This window comes from Ammospiza nelsoni, chromosome 2 (assembly GCF_027579445.1).
Source record: "Ammospiza nelsoni isolate bAmmNel1 chromosome 2, bAmmNel1.pri, whole genome shotgun sequence".
In the NCBI taxonomy this organism is placed as follows: domain Eukaryota; kingdom Metazoa; phylum Chordata; class Aves; order Passeriformes; family Passerellidae; genus Ammospiza; species Ammospiza nelsoni.
In genome coordinates this window covers 100268299-100291359 of record NC_080634.1, presented here as the reverse complement: position 1 = coordinate 100291359, position 23061 = coordinate 100268299, and the positions used below count along the sequence as shown (strand labels likewise).

Genomic DNA, 23061 nt, shown 5'->3' with positions numbered 1-23061 from the left:
ATCTGATCCTACAGTTTATAGTTCTTTGCAAAAAGTTGCAAAAACTTCATAGTGTAATGTTTTATCATTCTGGAAAGTTACCTTGAATAGCTAAACTGAATTGATTTTGGCAGGTATGACAGCATAGCCTACTGAATTGTAGCTCATTCTCCAGCAGTTTCTATTCTTGAGTCACTGGTGTTACACTAGGCTATAAAAACATCTGCAGAGGCAGTTTTCAGATCAACACTGAACTAGATAAAGTAGTGAAGTTGTCTCACATTTGCGTTGCAAGCTTCAGTGTCAAAATATACATAATCATTAGGGGTGAGTACAACTGCATCATACATGTGGGGAAAAAGCAGAGCGCTTCTATCATTCACTTGTAAACTAAGCCTTACTCTGAACATTAATGACTTTCACCACTTTTTGTTCTACTTTGTTTTCAAAAGGTGGGGAAATCAAGAGATTTGGGTATCTATGTTTTTTATTACATGGACTAATTTATTGAACTAGGTAAGCTGATATATTTTATTAAACAACAAGCATCAGCTTGGCCCTTGTAGTTATAGTAATAAATGCTGTCAACATGAACACTTGGGAAAGTCTTGATTCAATTAAAATTCCACTCATTTTCTGAACCGTAGAAAGCCAAACCCAGCACTTAGATTTTGGTGTGCTTTTGCAGCTGTTCATTAGTTTTTCTTGTGTAGAAAGTAAGCATATTTTGTTTGCCTTCCTTCCTCAGTTAGAAAATGTCCTGTAGTTGTTGCAGTAAATACATAAGTAGATACATGTGCCAGAGGTGGTTTTTTTTTTGGTGAGCAGGAAGAGAAAACCTAGAACATGTGTATCTCTTGCAAACTTCTTCTTTCATGTTCAGTGAGGTGTAGGACAGAGATTCCCAAGCTCATCCTGACTCAAGGTGGGAGATCTGGTGCATCGGGGTGCCAGGTTCCATCTTGTGTCTGAGCATTGTTGCCAAGATTGGGATGGGGAACCCTTGATGCTGGGCCTGGTGACATTGTGGCAGCTTCAACCCCGAGGATGAAGAGTGAAATAGCTGGAGCTCTGCTCTCCTATCCCCTGCTCCAGCACAGATGTCCTCATCTCTCATATCCAAGATTCAGTGGATGCTGTAGTTCACCACCTGTATCTTCCAAAGTCTGAAAGCATTCCATGTGAATGGAGTTTGAAAGACCTGAAGTTTAAATGTACAATATACAGTTCTAACAGCCATGATACCTGGGCCTGAAATGTGGCCACATCTCATCAAGGCTTCTATGATATTTTGCTGCTTAGGATATCTCTGTAGGTCTCACAGGATATCAGATCACAAGTGCCATATTCAAGTCTGTAACAGCAGTTTGTCATTTAGCCAGCTATTTGGGAAGTCTGAATTCCTGATGCAGTGCTAATCTGTTTCCTCAGCTGCTTTTGGGCACTTAAGTGCAGAAACAATCTTCTGGATTGAGGTAATTTATGGTGCTCTGCAGGGATGTTCTGCTTTTGTCACCAGTCTGGAGAGTAGAATTAGGCTGGAAATGAAGTTCTCAAGTTGGCACTGGAAAATCTTTGACCATAAATCAAAGAATAATATTAGATAAAGAACATATTCTGGTCCTCATAGTATAATTATTTATTGTTAATAATGACTGATATTAATAATGTTAAAAGTAATCCTAATAAATTAGAATGGAGACTGTGGTTTTTAATGAATACCTATCAACCAATATGAAAGCACAATCTGAGCTGAAAACAAAGGATTTTCACACTGAACACACTGAAGATAGATTTGCATGTGACCAAGATTTGCTACAAATTTTTACAGGCATGTAGTTTGCTTGTGACTTAACTTCTTTCCTCTCTTTGGTATATTTGTAATATTCCTGATGAAGAAACCTGATACCCCACATTTCTTTGTTTATAAGATTTAGCTGTAATCACTCTCTGAGAAGATAGGTGTGACATTGTGATACCTCATAAGGTTAGCAAAGGTACAATTTTTTTCTAGGAAATAGTTTTAAAACCTCTAGACTGTTTTCAAAATGCAAAAAGAGTAAAAGGTGAAGCTGTCTTCCTTGAGGAAAGTATTCTGCTCTTTCTGCTGGAAAATCCCTCTAGAAGGGCAAGCTTTTACCTTTTCATAAGATATCTTGGATTTGGAAGAGTGTTTTCATCTGCCTTTGGGAAGTGTGATGCCTTTACTTCAAAGTGTGATGCCTTTAATACAGCATTTGTCTGAGGACCAAAGCAGGGGAAGAAATTAGCAATACCTTGTAATAATGTTAGCTTGCTGTTTGTGAACTCTGTAATGATGATTGCTTAATGAACATAACTAAATTAGGAAGGCAGAACAAGGTGTGTGTGAAGGAATACTGTGAAGTCTTAGTGAACCTGTCTGCTTGATACCTATCTTTACATACAGTCTTAAATGACAAGAGAAATGTGAATTTGGTGGATATTAACATGATATTACTAATAATGTTTTTCTACAAAGTCATAAGTGTTATAAAATGCAATTTTAGTCTTATTCCATAATGCAGTAAGGTGATATGAGAGCCTGTCTTGTAATTTTCCTTATTTTCTCTGGTTTCTGCCTTTGCTATGAATCTTGCATTTCTGCAAAAATTATTCTTGGATACATGTTTTCATACAAGAGTGTCATATATTAGCTAGAAAAAAAATGTATTTTATTACAGCCTGGTGCAAACCTTAAGTTATTTATTACATATTAAGCAGCAATTAGATATTAATTATGTCGTTGACCTTACCAAAGACTAGTCATGCTCACTCTTGAAATTAAAAAGGAGTAAATCTGCTTTTCTAAGGATTTTCTGTGTTGGGATGCATTACTGGGGACAATAAGTGACTGTAGTTTTCTCTCATGATTTTTTTCAGTTACGTGAAGAGTTTGACCGAGGTGTAGATGTTGTATTAGATGAAGAGCACAGCATTCATGATGTTGCTGCCTTGTTAAAGGAATTTCTGCGTGACATGCCTGACCCACTTCTCACCAGAGAGCTTTATACACCTTTCATCAACACTCTCTGTGAGCTCTACAGCATCTTGATTTATCAATTTTCAAAGGCTAATTTGTTTGAATTCTTTGATCTCTACTAATAGCCTTCTTTTAGTCTATTCCTTTAATGCTCTGGCCTCAATTTTCTCCAAGTATTTGTTTAATACACTATAAATTATATAGTATATTTAATAACAATTATATATATAATACAATATAGAGTATAAGAATATAAATAATATAGTATATTCTTTAGTATAAATTTACTGAGGTCTTGGTTTTACTTCTTGGTTTTATATTGTAGAAATATAATCCAGAAAAGTAGAACAAGGGTTTCACTAACTATATATATTTTTGCATTTGTAAGGATGGAATTCATGTTGTCTATTAAAACCTGACCCTGTCTTTGATCCAGCAGTGCCAGATCACAGACTCCCATTTGAATCTTTGTCTCTTAGAATTTTTAGATCTGTCTACTGACCAAAGTTCCAGCTTGGCTTGAAAAATTCAAGTTTCTTCATATTGTTCCTTTCATTTATTCTTCTTTGATGGTCCTCAAAGCCATCATATTAAGTACTCCCAATTGTGTTGCCTAAGACCCAAGTGCACACTGTCAGGGATTTAGGAAAAAGTTAAGTTGGACATTTCAAGCTTAAGCAGCTGCCTGGTATGGGTTCTTCAGATGTTTTCTAGCCCTCATGTCTGAGATCCTGCCTCTGTCCCACCTTTGTCACTGGCTACCATTTAGATGGTAGATGGTAGTGATAGCAGAGTGTCCTTTATTGCTCTGGTGGCTTTCCAATCTCCTGGTACTTCTGCAAGATGAAAAACTGTAAGAAAACTGATTAAAAATGTCTGAAGCATAAACCTGACTGGAATGCTTGATAGCTATTGTACATACCAGTAGCCATACCTAAATGAATGGAGTAAGTAGAAAAGTAAGCAGAATATTTGAGTCCAGTAACAGTGATGGAGTGTAAAACATGGGTTTTGCTCTCTTTCAGGATAAGAAAAATCTTATTGAAAAATCTTATCTCGTGAGCAAAATGTTGACCAACTAAGGCAAAAATCCTATAGTAGTAGTTCTTAGAGTTTTGATGTTTCCTTAGAGTTTTCTCTTTTTCTTCTGATGTTGTAAGGAAAATGGTTCTTAAACAAAGCTATTCCTATACCTTCCTTTGGGTTGGGATCAGTATATTTGTTCTGCTTTTAGGTTAGTTGGAGTGATTTCTTAGAACATATTTTTTCCCCTCTTAGTATTAGAGCCAGATGAGCAGCTCAGCACCTTACAGCTTCTCATTTATCTTCTACCTCCTTGTAACTGCGATACCCTTCACCGCCTGCTGCAGTTCCTCTCCACAGTAGCTGGCCATGCAGAAGACACCAGAGACAAGGATGGCCAAGAGGTAAGTCCTGGTCACTTGTGTCCTTTGACTTTTCCACTGAATTCATGGTCTGAAAAGAGATCTTTAAAGCCTTGAAACATACACAATGGTGCCATATCCCTGAAAGGTGGGAGAGACTTTATCTGTTTGTCTGTACTTCTGTCATTTGTTTACAATGTTCTTAGGGCTGTGAAGGTTTAATTTTTGTATGACTTAACCAGTAAAGCATCTACCGCTTCCTTTGGGAGATTCAGTGTACCAGCCTTGCTGTCAAGAACGTCTAATGTCATCAGTTCTTCCCCTGCTGCCTTGTTTTATCCCATAATATTCTATGGGAAAAGTACTCAGAAAAGGTCAGGCATGCAAGGATATGCTTCTTCATTTTCTTTTCATTCTCTGTTGTTGCTGTTGTTGCTTTTTTACATGACTTTTGGACAGAGCAGTTCGCTTCTTGGTTCTCTTCGCTTCCTTGTGGGCCCTGGGTAGTGAAAAATAAACAGAGGACAGGAACTCCATCTGTATCCTTGCAACTGACAGACCTCATCACTAGCTGGAGTCAGGGTTCATCTTTGCTCATTTTCTTTCTGACCTCCTTAACTCTTGCAGCCTGGACCAAATTCTGTGGAGAGTTTGATGTGCACTCACCCCACAGAGACAAGAATGGCCCCAGCCATGGGGCTGAGCTCTAGCCCTGAGCATTTTCCTCTCTGCACCCTGTGCCCATTCACGCTGGAGAAAACCTGAAAATTCAGGCTTCCCATATCCTACCAGGGAAGTGCTGGCACCAGTAGGCTGCTGTGTAAAAGGAGGCAACTCTGTTAAATGAATAAAATGGATATAATCTGTCAGTGCTTGACAAAAATATACTGGTTTATCTGTGGAAGGACTTCTCAGTCCTCTGAACTGCAGCAGAGACTACTTCTGAGACTCTTATGAAACTCCTTGAGAATTTTGTCTTCCAGATGGAAAATTCTGCTGATTTTGTCAGATTTGGATCCCTTTTGCAGTTGTCTGATTTCAACAATTAGCACTTTAAGACTTATTTTTGCCAAATTTCTGCCTCAAATCCTAACTTCCAGTTATTCCATCTTTACAAGTCCTAACTTCCAGTGTTGCATGTGACTTCAAGGCCCATTTCACTTTTAAATCCACTTTAAATGCTATTATTTTTGTTCTCAGTAAGGAGTTGATAAAAAACTATATAACTCTGATGGGAAACATTTAAAAAAAGCAGCCTGCAATACTTTAGTGTGCTTAAAAACATGTATAAGCCAGCTAAGGTCATGGTCCCCCTGGTCCTGCAAAGAGTTCTCTGTTGGTTCAGGAATGTACCCAAGAGGATCTTATTGCAGGGCTAGGGGATGCTGCTGAGCAGAGTTCATTTGGCTCAACCATGGTACATCAGCTTTGCCACAGGTGTTTTGGTAAGGCAGGTTTATGTCAGTTATCTTGACAGTACTGTGAGCATCAGGACTATTATGTGCAACTGGATACCTTTTATCGATAATACAGTATTCTGCTCACAATTATTTAAGCAACTTATGAAGAACTAAGTGAATAAAAGCATCCAGGGCAAGAGAAAGTATTTTATCAGACTGTTTGCTATCACTGGAAGGAAAACAGCCAAGCTTTGGCACACAGGCCCTCTTGTTGATTTCTTTCAACAACCCTTCTCTCACAAAGATGAAGATGGATGACTAATTTTATTAAAATTGCTCATTCAGTTTATTTTGGTGGAAATGTTTACAACATTTTTTAAGGCTGCCCTGAGGCTGCCCTTAAGAAAAGGCTCACTGTACAAATAGCCTGCACATGCAGATCTGGGCACAGCCTGAGGCTGCCCTGGCACACTTGAGGCCCCCTGTGCCTGTGCATCTGTGGTGGCTCAAAACTCAGAGTTTAAAAAGCAGGTCACCTGAGAAACAGCTGCTGCTTGGTGCTGTGCAAACAAGGTTTGCTGTTCTCACAGTCCTGCTGGGATGGATCTCTAAACAAAGAGCCAACATGTTTGCTATGACTGCCCATGCAGCTACTTAGTACAGGTTCTTTTCAACACTACACACTGCTTCTACAAATAAAAAGCTTTTTACTGTCATTTCTGTGCTGTCTAGTTGAGTTCTTTGAAAAAATAAAACAGATGTAGTTAGTGCAATTTTAAAGTTTGACTACAGTATTTGATGAATGATCAACTACAAAAAAAAATTTAAAATACTGCTTTGAAATCATGTTTTGTACAACTCACTTTTGAAGTTCTATTTTTACTATCTCTTTTTGGTGTCTCTTTATATCCTTTTTAAAAACTATTTGTTCAAATGACCTCTACTTTTTATTGAAGAATAGAAAGGGAAATTAATAGTCCAATCACAAATATGACAACGAAAGTATTGATGTAATAATGTATATGACATATTTTTCAGGTAATTCCTGTCTAGTCTAGTATGTATTCCTAGCCTTTTGTTTCCTCAAAATTCAGGTTAACGTTGCTTCCTTGAGCACAGGTTTATAAAAGTAGGAAAAAAGATAAAAACCCCAACAAACTAAAACAAGCCACCAAACAAGTAAACATTTGGCATGTTGTAGAAATACAGGAAAATACTCATAAAAGAAGTGAGGCTGCTCCTTAATAATCTCAAGAGTTTAAATGTGGAAAAGTATCACTGTGTTTGTTTCAAATCATGAATGCTGCTTGAGAAAGCTGGGAGCTTTCAGCATTAGGTCCTAGGAGACAGTAACGTGCTGAGATGCTGAGATAGGAGGGAGGTTGCTCTGAGTTCAGAAGTTTGCCACTGTTGAGCTCCCAGGGAATTAAAGGCAGAAAACATTTCCACCTTCTACTCCTCTAATCCACTTGAAAATACATCCAGAAAATCTACAGTGCTTGTTGCAGAGATGTTCAAAACAAGGTGTTTCTAAAAGTTGTTCATTTTTTATTGACAAGCAGCAAGTTTTGGTTTTGATGAATGAAGCATCTACCAAATCAGGGGGGGACAGAGTGTGTGTTTGTGTGTGGGTGTTAGGAGTGTGAGTGTGTATAGATGTGTCTATATACATATCTGTATACATTAGGGCCTGTGAGACCCCACCTCATTTTTTTTTCTCTTTTCTAGATTACTGGGAACAAAATGACATCACTTAATCTGGCCACCATCTTTGGCCCTAACTTGTTGCACAAGCAGAAATCTACAGACAAAGAATTCTCAGTTCAGAGCTCAGCTCGAGCTGAAGAGAGTACTGCTATCATAGCTGTTGTGCAAAAGATGATTGAAAACTATGAAACCCTGTTCATGGTGGGTGGATATTTTTTCATATTTCTCTTATATATTTGTAAGATGAATACAAAAATAGCTGATTAGTATTAAAGTAGATGAGGATGAAATAAACTATAGAAGCTGCATTAAATTAGGATCAGTAGTTATTGGTAACAAAGAGTAGTCTTCTAGCAAGGAGAATGATTTGCAGTAAGTAAAAATATTAAAAATGTGTGCTTATATCTTGGTTAGAATTGTTTCTGTGCAGGTAAAGGTACATTTTTTAGAAGATCATGAAAATGATGGGGTTGGCCATTCAGTTGTATACTGAGCAATGTATAGACAAGAAAATGATCTTTCACATCTCAGTTTTATAAGTCAGGAAGAAAATTTTTCTGCAGGGATTAAGACATCCTTGATTAATTTAAGGAATTACCTTCCCTACCCAAGACTTTTTTATTGGTCGGATGGAGAGGAAGGATAAAGCTTTCTTGTTTATTAGCTGGGTAAAGGGAATAAAACATAAATCTGTGTAGTTCCTGAGTTCCCTTCAGTTCTTTAGCTGAAGCAAGTTCTTCATAAGAAGGCTGATGGCCTTGAAGTTGGACATGTTGTTTACTTCAGATGAAGCTGAGTTAGGTCACATTTCTTATGAACCTGAGCAGTTCATTCTGTGGCTTTATCTCATCCTCTTTTTGTCTACAAAATTGTAGGTCAGCTCAGCATGACTTGTGTCTGAAGGAGCCCTGCTCTGGAGGTAGCAGAGGCCAGTCAGACCTAGCAGTGGTCTTCATTATTCTGTATTCATTTTTGTAAAAATACACATTGTAACAAAACCAGTAGTCTTGAAGAAGTGGAAAAAACTTTGGTTGTTGTGTGAGACTAAGCAGCACTGTATGTTACACTGAGGAGATAAGTTCCCAAGGCAGAAAGAACACTCTGGAAACCTTCAGTGCTTCAGCAAAGCTGAGTGCTGGAGACCTTGTTGGAAGAAGATGAGCAACCCTGAACTGTGGGCTGATGGCCACACAGAACTGTAAATAGAAGATGTCTATCAGGTTTCAACAAGGGAGAAGAGCATGAGAAAGCAATCATGAGGCCTGCCTCAGATGAACTTCTTTGTGGTTTTCCTGCCTTTTATTTTTATTCTTGTACCAGAGAGACACTTGCAATAGTTTTCTTTTGTGTTTTCTTTCTTTTTTTTTTTTTAATGCTTTTTACAGTTGGGGGAAATGCTAGGTGCTGTTTTTCCTTCCACCTCAGTAAAAGAAAGTGACAGAACTGCACTCCTATGTGAAGGTCTGCTGGCCAGAGTGTGGATGGCACTATCAAGTTTGAGATAATACTTAAATAAGAATACTTAATATAGTTCAAGTGTTCTTATTGTTGTTTCTCTTTAAGAACTTCTAACAGCACAGACACAACTCAGTCCATAATACTTAAGGCATGCATTGTGACTTTCAATGTGGAAAGGATGGGGCTAAGGTTAGACTAACCTGCATCAGGGCTCTAATTCTGATGGATTTTTTCCTTCTTCTCTTCAGTGCTTCAGCTTTCTTCTGGAGGTTAAATGGAGTGTGGGAAAAAGAATTTCTTTGGTTTTCCAGAGTTGATTTTACTGTTTATACTCGACATTTATGCTACATTAAAAAAAAAAGAGAACATTAGGAGTTAAACATTCAGCTATAACTATAACATGGTGTATTAATTCTCAGATGCTTTTGTGTTTGGGGTTTTTTATTTTTTCTTTCTGTTACTCTTATATACGGGGAGGTTATGAAACTGATTGGTTTCAGCATTGAAACTGGAAGAACATTTGGAACCAAACCCTAGGAAAACAAAATGTGGTGGTGGACCACAATATCAGAATGATTCTGATTTATTGGTGGATCAGAGAAATTCTGTTTTTTGGTACAACCCAGGATATTGAGCACCATTTTTACTGAGTAACTATGATTAGCATCAGTAGCATGCAAAAGTGGATTTCCTGTAGAAGATGGAATCTGGTCATTGCTTCATTGATGTCAGTGATGATAATCACTTTCATATCCAAATCTTTCCCATTTCAATGAGTCTTGGGGACGTATTAAAATTACGGATTGTTCTTTGCCAGTCTCTGCAGCTGAATGAAAGGAAGCACAACTCAGCCACTCTTCATTTTTGGCTTGGCTTTGCATGAAGAATGGAGATCAGCAGCTTGTTCATGTATTTCATTTCCTAGTGTCCAAATCCAGCCCTGCTGCAAAGAAGTGCTACAGAGTATATGAAATTTCATATTTTTACAGTTAGAGGCTACTGTGACCTTCCCACTGTGGAGGCAGCCACACACTGCCATTCTGTGCCACATCAATGGCCAGGGACAGCAAAAGGAGACACTTCAAGGGTTCCTCCACCCTTCTGTGTGTCAACAGCTATGACTGTCATGTTGCACCAAACCCCAAAATCTCAGAATATCTGGTAGTCTACTGGAGTCCTCACAACCCTGGAGCCCTCTGATATGTCCCTGTATGTCCTCCAGAGCTGTGTTTTCACCAGCTCCCTTGGCTTCCCTTCTGTCCCAGTTTTCAAGTTCTCATCCATCTACTTGGGTGCAATTACCAGTGAAGCAATTCAGTAATATGATGACATCTTCCTGAGATACTGCTGTTGTAGTTCTCTAGAAGTGTAAGCTTGCAATTACATATCAATTCTGTACTTGCCAAGTTACTGAACTAAACTGAAGAAAATTGTGCACAGGAGGAACCCCCAAACCCAGTAGGCACCTAGCAAGGAGACCATCAGTACAAATCTACTTGCAGATTCATTCTGGTAAAACCCCTATGAATCAGTAGAACCATTAAGTTTGGGTTTCTGAGAAGCTTTCTGTTGGAACTGAGCTTCTCATGGAACTTTTTCAGACTTTTTGTGATGGATTTATCATTCTTTTTAATAAGGCAAGATGTATTTTGTTTTCTGACAAAATTCTCTCAGTAGTTTCTTAGAAAGTTATTTGATAAAAAGCTGAGTAGAAAGATACAGACAAAAATGTGTGGATTTTTTTGTTACCATGAAACTCTATGTGGAGTTTCTTCTAGTGTACAGAAAGGCTGTCTAAATGGAGAAGTTACAGTACACCAGGTTTCTAAAAATTATATTCCTATTAAAAAAATTGTTTAAAGACCAGTGTATCAGTGACCATCAGTAAGATATTTTTCCAGTTCAGAGATTGAAAACAATATTAAAAAAATGAGTATGTGGTTACACAAGTTTTTCATAGAGATTTTGGATCAGTTTGAATTAAATTATGCATATCTTTATTTATTTTCTAATTATTTCCTTATTTTAAGAAATATGCCTTTTATGTAACTAGACTCCTTAAATACTTTCCAAAATGGGATATTCCTCTGGGGAACATGTTAGTAATGTTAGCTAGGAATGTTATAGGAATGTTAGCTATTCCTATTTCCCAGGAAATATCAGGGAGAACAAATGGTCCGCGAAGTGTGACTTGAAGCTCAAGAGATTCAGGCTCTGACAGATTACATCCAGAAACATATATTGCCCAGCTGATGACCCCTTCTGAGATTGTCTTGCACTGACTTTCACGTGTCATGAGTGAACCTGGGCTGTTCTTGGATGGTTTCATCTGTTCCAGTGTTTTGAAGTTTGTGTTGAGCATTCTGCTGTAATGCAGACAAAGCAGACAAATCCTTACTTGAAGATTGATAAGAGTCATGTAAAGTGCAGTTGGAAACACAGAGTTTACTTGTGCAGATTTTGGGGTGCCATTTCTGCTACCTGCCCAGGAGATGTTGCTGTATCCTGCAGCATCTGAAGGTGTCAAGGGTTTTGAAGGTTCATATCCATACAAAGTGCAAAGAGAAAGCACATCAGAAGGCCAAACTCCAAAGGTGACACAAATTCTGACTGAGTCTGTTGATCAGAGTGGCTGGAGAGGCAGAGATGGAGATTGGTAAATGTCCTCAGATCTTTGAAGGGTGGTGTAAAGTAAATCCCTTAAATGGTAGCTTTTGAGATCGTGATACCTAAGTGATCCCACTGTTATTTCCAGATATAATAACCAACTGGACACCTACCAGTTATTCAACAGTAATCAGCATTGAACATTGTACAAAGTGGTCTTCAGTCCTACTTCATCTGTTCTTACATGAAATTTCTCTTCTAAGTGAAAACTTCTGAGTATTTTATATACTTTCTGTAAATGTATTTGTTCATTTAGATTAAGCACAGCACCAAAATTAATGTATATGAAAGGATATTAACCTCCAACTAAGTATTCTTTTATGTCTTCATAGGTTTCCCCTGATTTACAGAATGAAGTGCTTATTAGCTTATTAGAGACTGACCCAGATGTTGTAGACTATTTGCTGAGGAGGAAAGCTTCCCAGTCATCGTGAGTAATCTGTTTTTTCATCATCCCTTTTTCTTCTGGGAATTTCTATCTCCCACTGGAATGTCCAAGAGGTTCTAGTTTTCCACAGCTCTTCTGCACTGTCTACAATGGAGTAGAAATATCCTCCCTATTACACAGACTCTGCCAAAGAAATTCTGACTCTTGTACAGCATTTTCTAAGGACAAAACTTGTTTCCCTGATTCAGAGGAAAGATTGTGTTCTGCTGCAGAGAACAGAATGACATGTACATAAAAATATTCAGTGCACTATTATCTGACAGGATGTTTTTTAGTCATCTGCTGGTTTGTGTCTTGGGTTTATTGTAGTCTTCAGTAACAGGAAGCATGTATTCCACTATCCTTGAAACACACCCTAGAGTGCCTTAACACCATCACAGCGAGCTGCTTGACCACTCTGTCATTCTTTTCCTATCCTATACATGTAGGACATTGTGAACAAGCCAACTGCCACAACAGCAGCCCTATGGAGACTTTGGATATTATTTAATTGTATGCTTTGTGAAGGATCTGAAGAGAAAAAAAATCACACTGGTCTCTATAGCAGTTATGATACATAACATATTCTTGTGTATGGTGTACCTGCACCCTTGTGCCTTAATGCTGTGAGTTTGTACATTCAGATTAAGAGTATTCCTGGCCTTCTTATGGGACCACACACTCATTTTCATTATTCTAGTGAATCCCAATATGGTAGACCCCAAAATCACAAAATTTGATAGAATTGCTTTAAGTAATTTTTAAGAGGGTTTGTAGACTCTAAACTCTCTGGGACATATTGGACTTTGTCTTCCTGTGTTTGTGGAAAGTGCCTAGTGCATTCAGAATATAATTAAAATTGAATTTGTGTAGTCAGCTATGATTTTTTTTTTCTCTCCCTCTTAACATTTTATATTTGGAGGTAATGTAATGGTGTGCCTGGCTTCAAAGGGAAAGGTATACAAGAAATAGTTTAACTAACACCTTCAGGAAAAAGCTTTCTTTAACTACAAAACTTGGAAACAAAAATAAGTGCAGTATATATTGAGTTGTAAAGGATTTTATTAGTTTCCTAACTTTACCACATGAAGTAGAAAATTATCACAGATCATCTGATTTGGGGTAATTTTCTTTGTGTGAAGTAATTTCAGCCATTTTGTCTGATTGACAAGTAATCGTGTATATTTAGATCACAGTAAGTGCAGGATAGTTAGAGGTACATAAACTGTCTTTTAGACTTGTTTCACATTTGCCAGAAGGCAAGACTACAATCAGGACAGACACTACAAAACATGTGACATAAGGTAGTGTGTCGAGCTTATGTCATATGTTTCAGCCCTTAGTTTGGAATGATCAGATAATTTCTAGCTCAAGCTAATAAAAACTTCATGCAGGATTTCACTGTTGTATAACAAAAAGACATCAAATCATATCTCACTTGTGACTACACATACCAATTGTGCATAAGTTAGTCACAAATCATTGTGGATGTAACAGGTAATTGTTAGATCCTGATTCCTTAATTGACTTTTCCTTGAAGTTTCTTACTCTTAGCCAGCATGCACACCTTCAGGAGAAAATGCAGCTTTTGTGAAAAGCTGGTCACAACTGACGAAAGGCATTTTGTAAGGAAATGTTCTGAAGCCAAACAGGAGCATATAGCTACAGCAGTACTAATTTATTGTGTTGTCAGTAATGGGCAGATGAAATATCACTGAGTTAGGAAAAAATTACTGTCATTTTTTTTCTACTTTGCTGTCATGTAAGTAATTTACTTTTAGTGTTAATGAGATATGTTTTCACTGTGGTTGCAACTTCTTGGTTAAAATATTCCAGGCAATTAGAGAGAATGTTGCTTAGTGTTATTGCTAGGAGTGTGGTGCTCTTAAGAGATTAATGTATTTCACAACATGATCTCAATTTTGAGGCTACAAATATGTTTCTTATTTTTCCTATAAGAAATGTGAGACAGCAGACTACAAGGAGATGTTTGTCTTGATTTCATAAAAATGAGCCTCCAAAATATATCTTTCTTATTGGAAATTGCCTGGTCACATACTCAAAATACAAATGTGGATCTGTGGACAAAAAACTTTATATATTCTTGAGACAGTCTTCATCAGAAAAGCTAGTTGACTGCATAAGTATAGAATCAACTTTGAGACTTTAATGTCACTTTAATTGCTTTGAAGGTCCTGTTCTGCAATTGCCCTCACATTTCTGCTCTTGCTGTCATTATAAATGCTTTCTTGGCTCTGATCTAACACAGAAAACACAATCTCTTTTCCTCCCCAGAGGAGGACAAATCACATGTTCCTCATCTTTCAGTTCCCTTAAGAGCTAAGCATTGTGAACAGTGTGTCAGGGAATTTATGGAAGTTGTTCATGATAAAGTGCTAATTACAAATGGCAGCAATTGTGAAGTGTGCTTTTGTGGGTGACTTCCCAATTTTTTGTATGTTGGCTTGATGGCAATGGAATTTGGGTTTACAGCTGTAAGATGAAGCATCTTTAAACTAACAAAAAATAAAATCTATTTCTTATGGTTATTTAATGCTTATCATGGTTAGTAGTCCTTTCAGAGTAAATAAGTTGCAAAGTTACAGCAGTTTTGGATGTTTTTGGATTATGATAATGAGTTTCAATCCATCCTGATCTGTGACACAAAATGAAGCCATACAACAGGTCATGCAGTATGTGTAAATGCAGTTTTTAAAGCTGCAGAGGCTCCTTGAAACATTGAGTCCTTTACCCTGTTACAGCAGCAACCTCATCACGATCCCACAGTAATCTGCCTTGTTGGTAGCACCTGTGTTACTCAAATATGTGTGGAAATTAGTACTGTGTGCTGCCAAGCCATATCACTCCATATGATTTGCCTCTTGAAGGTGTAATTGTTTTCCCACTCAGAAGCTTTAAGTTATAACAGAAAAGGGTTTCTGCCAGAAACAGAAAGTGATTTCCTATTTTGATAACCTTGATGCTAGTAGAAAAGTAAGAATATCCTCAGTAGAAGCAATTATTGTGATTAACACATTTCCAGTTCACCCATGTAGCTGGACTGTGGTGGACAACATCAATTCATAGAAAGATGCCTGTTGTTTTGGAATCTGAAATTGTATTTTTAAATTCATGTGGCATAGGTTTCTTCTGCTGCTTTCAAATCTTTCCATTAGTACTTAGCCACTTTTAAAATCTTTTCCTTAACATACTTCATAGTCCCTGAAAAATACTTTACCTGCCTTCCCATTCCTCACATTTGATTGCCCATAATCATCTATTATTCCTTGTGGGGACAATTATCTACCCTTCCTCATATATTGCATATTGAGGAGTGTGTATCTTACACAGTATTTATGTTTGCCTTCCAATTTAATTTCTCCCTGGTGAGTGGGGAGAGAATCTCACTGTCCAAGGGAAGAATTTTGAATTGTAGCAAACATCCATTTGCTAATGAACTCAAACAGTAAAGCAAACAGATGCAAAACTTTCATTTTAAGGGATTTGTGAGAATTCTTTCTTTATTTGCAAAGAAGCAAACCAAAGTCTTCTTGCAAGTTGTTGTATTTTGTTTGTGAAGCAAAGCTGCAAATGTATGAGTTCAATTTCCTGCTTTTAAGTATTTAATCCATTTTGATGGTCTCTTGTAGTAAGATTGACAGAGTCCACTGCAGTTCCTTTGATTTTTAAAGCTATTTTGCCTGAACAAATTTGAAAGTGATATTATATATGTATATAAAAAATAGTATGGACTTACCAGCCAAAACTCTGAATCAGTTTAGAAACTTGAATGTTTGAATCTTTCCAAAGACTTGAAAGTTTCCATTCAGGTAAATTTTTAGCAGGAGCTCTGTCTTGAGAAGAGGTAGACTATAGCAGATCATTCAAGGTAAGACATGAAATCAGTGTGTCACAAAACTCAAGTTTATGTTCCCACATTCTTTCATTTCCATTTCCCTTATTCCTTGTGTTACCTTGCCATGGCTAAGTGCTATTTTACCTCTGTCTTTACCCTGTGCAGCAGAGTTTTGATGGTTTTGATGCTGCAAAGACTTACATGCAATAAACCTTCCAGTTTGGATGACATTCAATCTAGAAGGCTGGAAAAAAGGGCATTTGGTCATAGGAAACTTGCAGATAGCAACATTTCTCCCCTTTTCTAAGTTCTTCTAGTTCCTTCTCCCCTTTTCTAAGTTCTTCTAAGTCCTTCTAGTTCTTCTGAAAATCCCAAGACATTGCTTAAATCTCATATCACTGCACGAGGGTTTTTAGGACTTAGGAGGACAGAAAGAAAGAAGCAAGTCACAAAAAACAAGAAAAAAGGTTTGTGATAGAATTATACATACTTACAAAACTATAGTTCCTTAGTGTGTTACAAAACTATAGTTCCTTAGTGTGTCTGCTTATAGATTAATTTACATTGGATTTATGTTCAGATAAGAAATTTAGTTGAGAAGTTACATACTTGAGACTTTTTTTTAAATGATTCCCCAGCATTACCATACTTCTCTGGGAAGCTTGTGACAGAGCAACTTTGCCAAATGGCAGCTCTGCTTTTTGGACTTGCCTGAGTTTAACTCCAGTGATGGTTTTGTCACTGAGAGTTACTGAGGAGTAACATTATTTAATTAGTTACCAGCACATTATGATTGCTTATATACTGGAAAAGAAAAAAGGAATATTGAATAACATAGTAATCATGCTGCTGATTGTATATATTTTATTTTTTGGGGCATGTGATATGTAAATCAGCCAGGGAAAAAACAACAGCTTGAAAGTGGTATTAAGTTTTGTCATTATTTTTGTATTAATATTTATTGTCCTGTGGTTTGCTTTGTGTTTTCTTTATTTTCTTTCCTCAGTTTTATTTTATTTGTCTGGAAAGACAGCTACTGTTCCATAATGAGAAATGAATTTTGGCTGCTCACTACATTCAAGCTGTCTTTGGATTTGACTGTGAAAAGGACTGACCATTTTCAGACATTTAGAGGAATGAGCCTCTGTTGTATCACATCAAATTAGAACAGATATTAATGAGAGGTTGCTTAAAGAAGTGTTTGACTCAAGCAAAAAATAAGCATTTACAAAACAGAGGTGCAGAGAAATGAAAAATGAGTAATAGAAATATGAGTTAGCAAGGAACAACAGGGAAAAAATTATGTTTATTTACAGAGTAGTTCTGCATGTTCTTTGTGGATATTCAGTGACTCACAGCCTGCCTCCTACCTGCATGGCAAACTGTGACGGTTCAAGAAATCTCCATCAATGTTCCCAGCACATTTCAAAAATTAGTTGTCTCTCTGACCTTTGGCTGTACTTAGGTGGGAGTTGTGTTTGCCTTTTCTTGGCAGAATTAAAGGCTATTCATGTTGTTGGGGGTGTGAAGGTGAAAAGGTAAAAGAAGTTGTAGAAGGTATCAGTGGGACCAGTTTTGATGCCCCAGCCATAAGTACAGTAAATACATCTGTTTGTCCCCTGTAGAACATTTACCTTCCTATGTCTCTAGAAAGAGGATCATTCTTGTAGTTTGACAGGCAAGCTAAGTGTTTGATTTCTCTCTGGAAAACTTCAGAATACAAAAATTTGTTTTAGCATACTGCTTAGCATCAAACTAATCTTCCCTATCATGCCTTCAGTTTTATTGTTGCCACAAGCTACATTGTCAAGGTAACATAAGGAATTTATTAACTGCTTAGTTTCCTCTGGTTTACTGTACAGTTGTGTGGGTTTTTGTTATTTTCTTTCTTGACAGCAACATCTTTTGATTTTGAGTGGCCTCTGCTGGCCACTTCATGGCAAAAGTTTTACTCATGGAAAATCCACCTCAATAAGTGTTTCTGAAGTGTTTTCATTTCAGCAGCTGTGACCATTCTCATGTGTTTGATTTTATCTGTATGATCATAGAATCATAGGATGGTTGGGTTGGAAGGGACCTTAAAAGTAACCTAATTCCACACCCCCTGCTGTGGGCAGGAACACCTTTCACTAGACCAGATTGTTCAGAGCCCCTTCCATCCTGGCCTTGATGCCAAACTGCACCTGTAACTGTGAACATGAAGCATTCTTTTATTAACAATAGTTTGTTCATCAAAATTTCTCAGGAGCCCTGAGATGCTGCGGTCAGAAGGTTCCTACTCCACAGGAGAAAGGCATTCTTCCACAGACTCCAACAAAGCTTCCAGTGGTGATGTCTCCCCTTATGACAACAACTCCCCAGTGCTGTCCGAGCGCTCGCTGGTGGCAATGCCAGAAGAAGTTGCCCACAGCCCAGATAAGCTCTACAAGGTACCTGAGCAGTACACGCTGGTTGGACACTTGCAAACTAAGCCAAAGGAGAATTCTTCTGCATCACAGGCTGAAAAAGGTATAGTGCATCCTGCTTGTGCTCCTCCTCCTTCTCAGTGACTGATGGACACTCCTGAAATAATTGAAAAGGGCCAGATTTGTATTATCAGCAACCAGGATTTGAGGAGCAATAGCGTAAATAACCTTATAAAAAATGACAGACCAATATAATTTTTTTTTTAGTTGAGCACAAAGGATCTGTGCTGAGTCTTCTCATTCACTCAGCCATCAGTCAGGGATGCTCATGGTATGGCACTTCTCAAAACTTGGAGATATTAATTAGGAAAATAGAACTGTATATGTCCAGTTTTTCAGCCTGTCTCTGATAGCATGGCAAAGTCTAGTCCTGATCCATGGGACTGTAATACCTGCAAGGTTATGGTTCAGGCTTTGGAAAAAACTGAGATTTTAAGATTTTCAGTTGCAAAGAATGACCTCAACACCATGTCATTGGAAAACATAGATGAGCTGCACAGCTTTACATCTGCAACCAATTACACACTGAGCAATACTAGTGCAGGGATCCATTATTCCCATAGCTACCTGTGGAGTGCATACCTGAGTGATTTCTCTGGTAAAGACCTGTGGTTTAAATTAATAGCTCATCAGCACTTCAAGATGCTTTTCCTTTAAATATATATATATATATTAAAAAATTGTCATCCATGAATTTTATACTTGGTGAGCCAAACTTTGAGACCTTTCAATGCTTAGGGATGCACATAACTGTTTGGTGGTATTTTTAAAACCTCCTAATTTCAGATGCACTGCCTAGGCATTTAATTCCCTTTGGACTTAATGGGATTTAGACTATTATCTCAATTATATACTTTATAAATGCCAACTGGAATTTATCTTCTGTATTCAAAATCTAAATCTCTGAAGAGGTTTAAGAATTTGGTCAGATTTCTATTAAGTTATGAATAGGAAATTACATTAAGTTTTATTGTATTAACCATCTTTTGGATTTTAATATGCATCACAATGATACTGGACCAGGACAAATTAGGAAGTTCCTCTACTGACTAGTGAAATCAGAAAAAGGCATTAAATTGTTTATAACCCAACATTTCATTAAATCTTTGTTCTGTGGCTGCATTTCTGGGTAAGAGTGGCAGCTTCCTTGGGCTGATATATCATGCCTTATGGTGACCCCTGGGGCTGCCTGAGGGAGCTTTGCCAGAAACCACCTTTTGTGGACCAAATTCCCCTGTTCTTGTGCAATTTTTCTGACTGGAGTAAGGCAGAGGACTTAAGTACTCGGCAAACTCAGGCACCCTGCCCATACAGAGCTCACTGAATCCATTGCAGGGTCTGTTCTTGAAACAAGTAGCTGTGAGCAAATACATAGAATCATAAAATGTCAGGGGGTTGGAATGGACCCTAAAGATCATCAGTTCCAACCCCCCCTACCATGGGCAGGGACACCTCCCGTTAAGGGGGTCAGATTGCTCAAAGCCTTAACCAGCCTGGCCTTGGACACTGCCAGGCTTGGGGCATCCAAAGCCTTCCTAGGCAACCTTTTCCAGTGCCTCACCACCCTCACAGTAAAAAAATTCTTCCTAGTATCTAACCTGAATTTCCCCACTCTCAATTTGCACCCATTATGCCTTGCCCTGTCACTGGTTCCTGATGGAGAGTCCCTTATTGGCTTCCCTGTTGGCCCTGTTCAGATACAGGAAGGCTGTTACAAGGTCTCCATACTATTTTCTCTTCTCCAGGCTGAACAGCCCAAATTTTCTCAGCCTGTGTTTGTAGACAAGGTACTCCAGTCCTCTTAGCAGCTTTATAGCTCTCCTCTGGATTTTTTCCTGCACTTCCATGTCCTTATGTTGGGGTCACCAGAACTGTACACAGTACTCCAGGTGAGGTCTCACATATGAGGTGCTTGTGTTAGGTACACAGTGAAGGTGCCACTGGATGTCAATGACTCTGATGCATAAACTGTTCTACTTGTGTATTTCTAAATAATGTCTTGAAGATGATTGATTAATCATCTTTTCCCTGCTCTTACTGCTGTTCAGATGTTTCTGAAGATCATTTTGATATCTGGGGCACTTGGCATTCAACGCTGAAAAGTGGCTGCAAAGATCCAGTAATCACAGGTCAGTAATTTCTCAATTTTAAAGCCCAAATCTAGCAAAGAAAAAAACAATTTCTTGTTGTCAGGAAATCACAGTGAAACCAGTAGAATTCACATTGTCCGGAGCTGGACTTCAAAAAGGTGACTCTAAAGTAGAATACAGAGGAACACAGTGGTTATACTTCTCTGTATTCAGTGAAATTCAGAAAACAGCAACATTTCAAACTGTTAAATATAATTTTAAAAGTTATTTTAAAATTGCTTCAAGAAATAGTTTTAAATTATTATGATTCTATGAATCATAGAACTATAAAGTGATAAGGGTTGGAAGGGACTTTAAAAATTATCTAATCCTAACCCCCCCTCCCCTGAACAGGGACACTTCCAACTAAACTGGTTTGTTCAAGGCCTTACCCAGCCTGACCTTGAACACTGGTTGGATGCATCCCCAGCATCTCCAAGAAACCTGTTCCAGTGTTTAACCACCTTGACAGTACAAATTTCTTCCTCATATCTAACCTGAATTTCCCCTCTTTCAATTTGCACCCATTACTCCTTGTGCTATCACTACGGTTCCTGGTTTCCCTGTCAGCCCCCTCCAGATACTGAAAGGTGCTATGAGGTTTCTGGGCAATCTTCTCCTCTACCATATAGTCCAAGGAAAAAGCAGTAGTAGCTTGTTAAATGCCCCAGGAATGGCTCTGCAGGCTCATGTTGTGTTTCTGCCCCCACGCCCAGGTTCTTACGGGAACATTTACGAGAGCAGCTCGCTGCGGCCCGGACAGTGCTCCCTGTCCCAGGGGAACCTGGCCACGTGCTCCCCTCGCTGGCAGGACAGCTCCTCGGACCTGGCCGGCGGCCGCCAGGCGATGCGGAGGAGCCAGACCACGGCCGCCATTGCCGAGTGCCAGCTCCATCCCGCGGCGTCCCGGCCGTGCAGTGACCCCCACAGGGACGGCGGCTGCAGGAGCTCAGGGCTGTCCCACTCCCGGTCGGAGCAGCGCTTGACTTTGAGCAGCGTGGAGGACCTGAGCGAGCGCGACTCGAGCGCGGGCTGTTTGCAAAGCACAGCCAAGCCCTCCTACAGGAAAGAGCGGCCGCCGCCCCCTTACCCAGGCCCAGCAAAAACCAGCTCGAGTGTTTCCTCAACGCTGCACTCTTTGTGGAGACTTCAACGCCCAGAAAAGAGTTCGGGGCCGAGAGCAGCTGGAGGCCCGCCAGGCAGAGCCCCTGAGCAGGCCACCTCCAGGCAGGAGCAGCCGGCCCCGCACACGCCAGCGGGTCACAGCTATCCCACAGCACCTCACAGCCAGAACAGTACAAGTGCTTCAGAGGCGGACTGGAATGAGTGGCAAAGGGAGAGGTGGCAGATCTGGGAGCTGTTATCAGCTGATAACCCTGATGCCCTCCCAGAAACCCTTGTATGATCTTACTCTGTGGAACTGCCACTCTTACCCGTGCCTCCGTCTCATAGGAAAACAACGGGGACATTGGAAAATGGGGGAGGCTGTTTGTTTTATACCAACTCAATTGCATATACTTTTTTAAAACTTTGTTCACTTTAATTTCTCAACAGCACTGTCAAGCAGTTAATTTGCAACTACAGCATGTTCCTGTTTTTCAGCAAGCTTTTGAGAAAAAACAAGGTGAAAACTTAAGTGTAATAACTCTGTATTCATATGCTGTGTATAAGATAAAACTGTTGCTTTGATGTTGCTAAATATGTATTTATATATCTGCAGTTTTGATGATTGTATATTCTGTAATGGGTATTGTATGATAATCATGTTATGTTTTCATATACAGATGTCAATCAATCGTGACTGCTTTTTTAAAAAATCACTGCACTTGCATTACCATGATATGCATTGGAATTCTGTAGAAAGTGCACAAGCTGGTTTCTGTGCTTATATATATATATTATATTAAAAAAAAAAGCTGTTAAGGGGTAAAGTTGTACTTCTTTTCACTGCCTTTTGAAAAACACTAAAATAAAGTGGAACATGAAAAGCCATATATTTTATAAGGGTAGTAGTGAGCTTAGAGGGGGAAATACAAAATATTTTTTTCTTATACATGTATTTGCAAAAAACTTTAAAATTTGATACAAGATTATAAAAGTATTTTTTTAGGTTCTGATAGGAAGCAGCTCAGAGAATCTAAGAACAACATTGTGCCTTAACCAATGAACTATGTAGTGCAAAGTCTGCCCTCCCATTCCAAAGGAAAACCAATGTTATATATGCAGGATATAATATATATATTTATAAATGTGTGGTTTTATGTATTGTTCTAAAACAATAAACTGGAATCCAAATTTTAGAAAACCAAACCTAATAAATTGAGATGTGTAACACTGAGAAAGAATATGGCTTTTCCTTTGAAATATCAAAGCTCCAGTATTAAGAAAGCTAGAGAAAAGCAAAAAATGCAGACAGACACATGAAAGGGAGTGAAGTAGAGTTTCAGGAATGAACGTGACATTTGGAGAAGCTCACAACTGTGTTTCCATGAAATTTGTGCCAAAGTCGGGGTCAGTCCCGCTGCCTCAGTAGCTGTATGTTGTGTTGTGTTAAATGTTGCTGTTCTGTTCGCGTTGTTTTTCAGCT

General features: G+C 38.6%; 1 protein-coding gene across 2 annotated transcripts in view; it reads left to right on the top strand.

The window, feature by feature from the left end:
* The window catches only part of ARHGAP6 (Rho GTPase activating protein 6), a 306617-nt gene extending 283798 nt beyond the window's left edge, over positions 1 to 22819 (top strand). For both annotated transcript variants that reach the window (XM_059466811.1, XM_059466812.1), the window contains exons 7-13: positions 2881 to 3031; positions 4259 to 4407; positions 7494 to 7673; positions 11930 to 12027; positions 18126 to 18388; positions 20394 to 20474; positions 21191 to 22819. In XM_059466811.1, coding sequence (XP_059322794.1) covers positions 2881 to 3031; positions 4259 to 4407; positions 7494 to 7673; positions 11930 to 12027; positions 18126 to 18388; positions 20394 to 20474; positions 21191 to 21879 — 1611 coding nt within the window. In that variant the 3' untranslated portion in view covers positions 21880 to 22819. The remainder of the gene's footprint in view (positions 1 to 2880; positions 3032 to 4258; positions 4408 to 7493; positions 7674 to 11929; positions 12028 to 18125; positions 18389 to 20393; positions 20475 to 21190) is intronic.
* Positions 22820 to 23061: the final 242 nt, after the last annotated feature.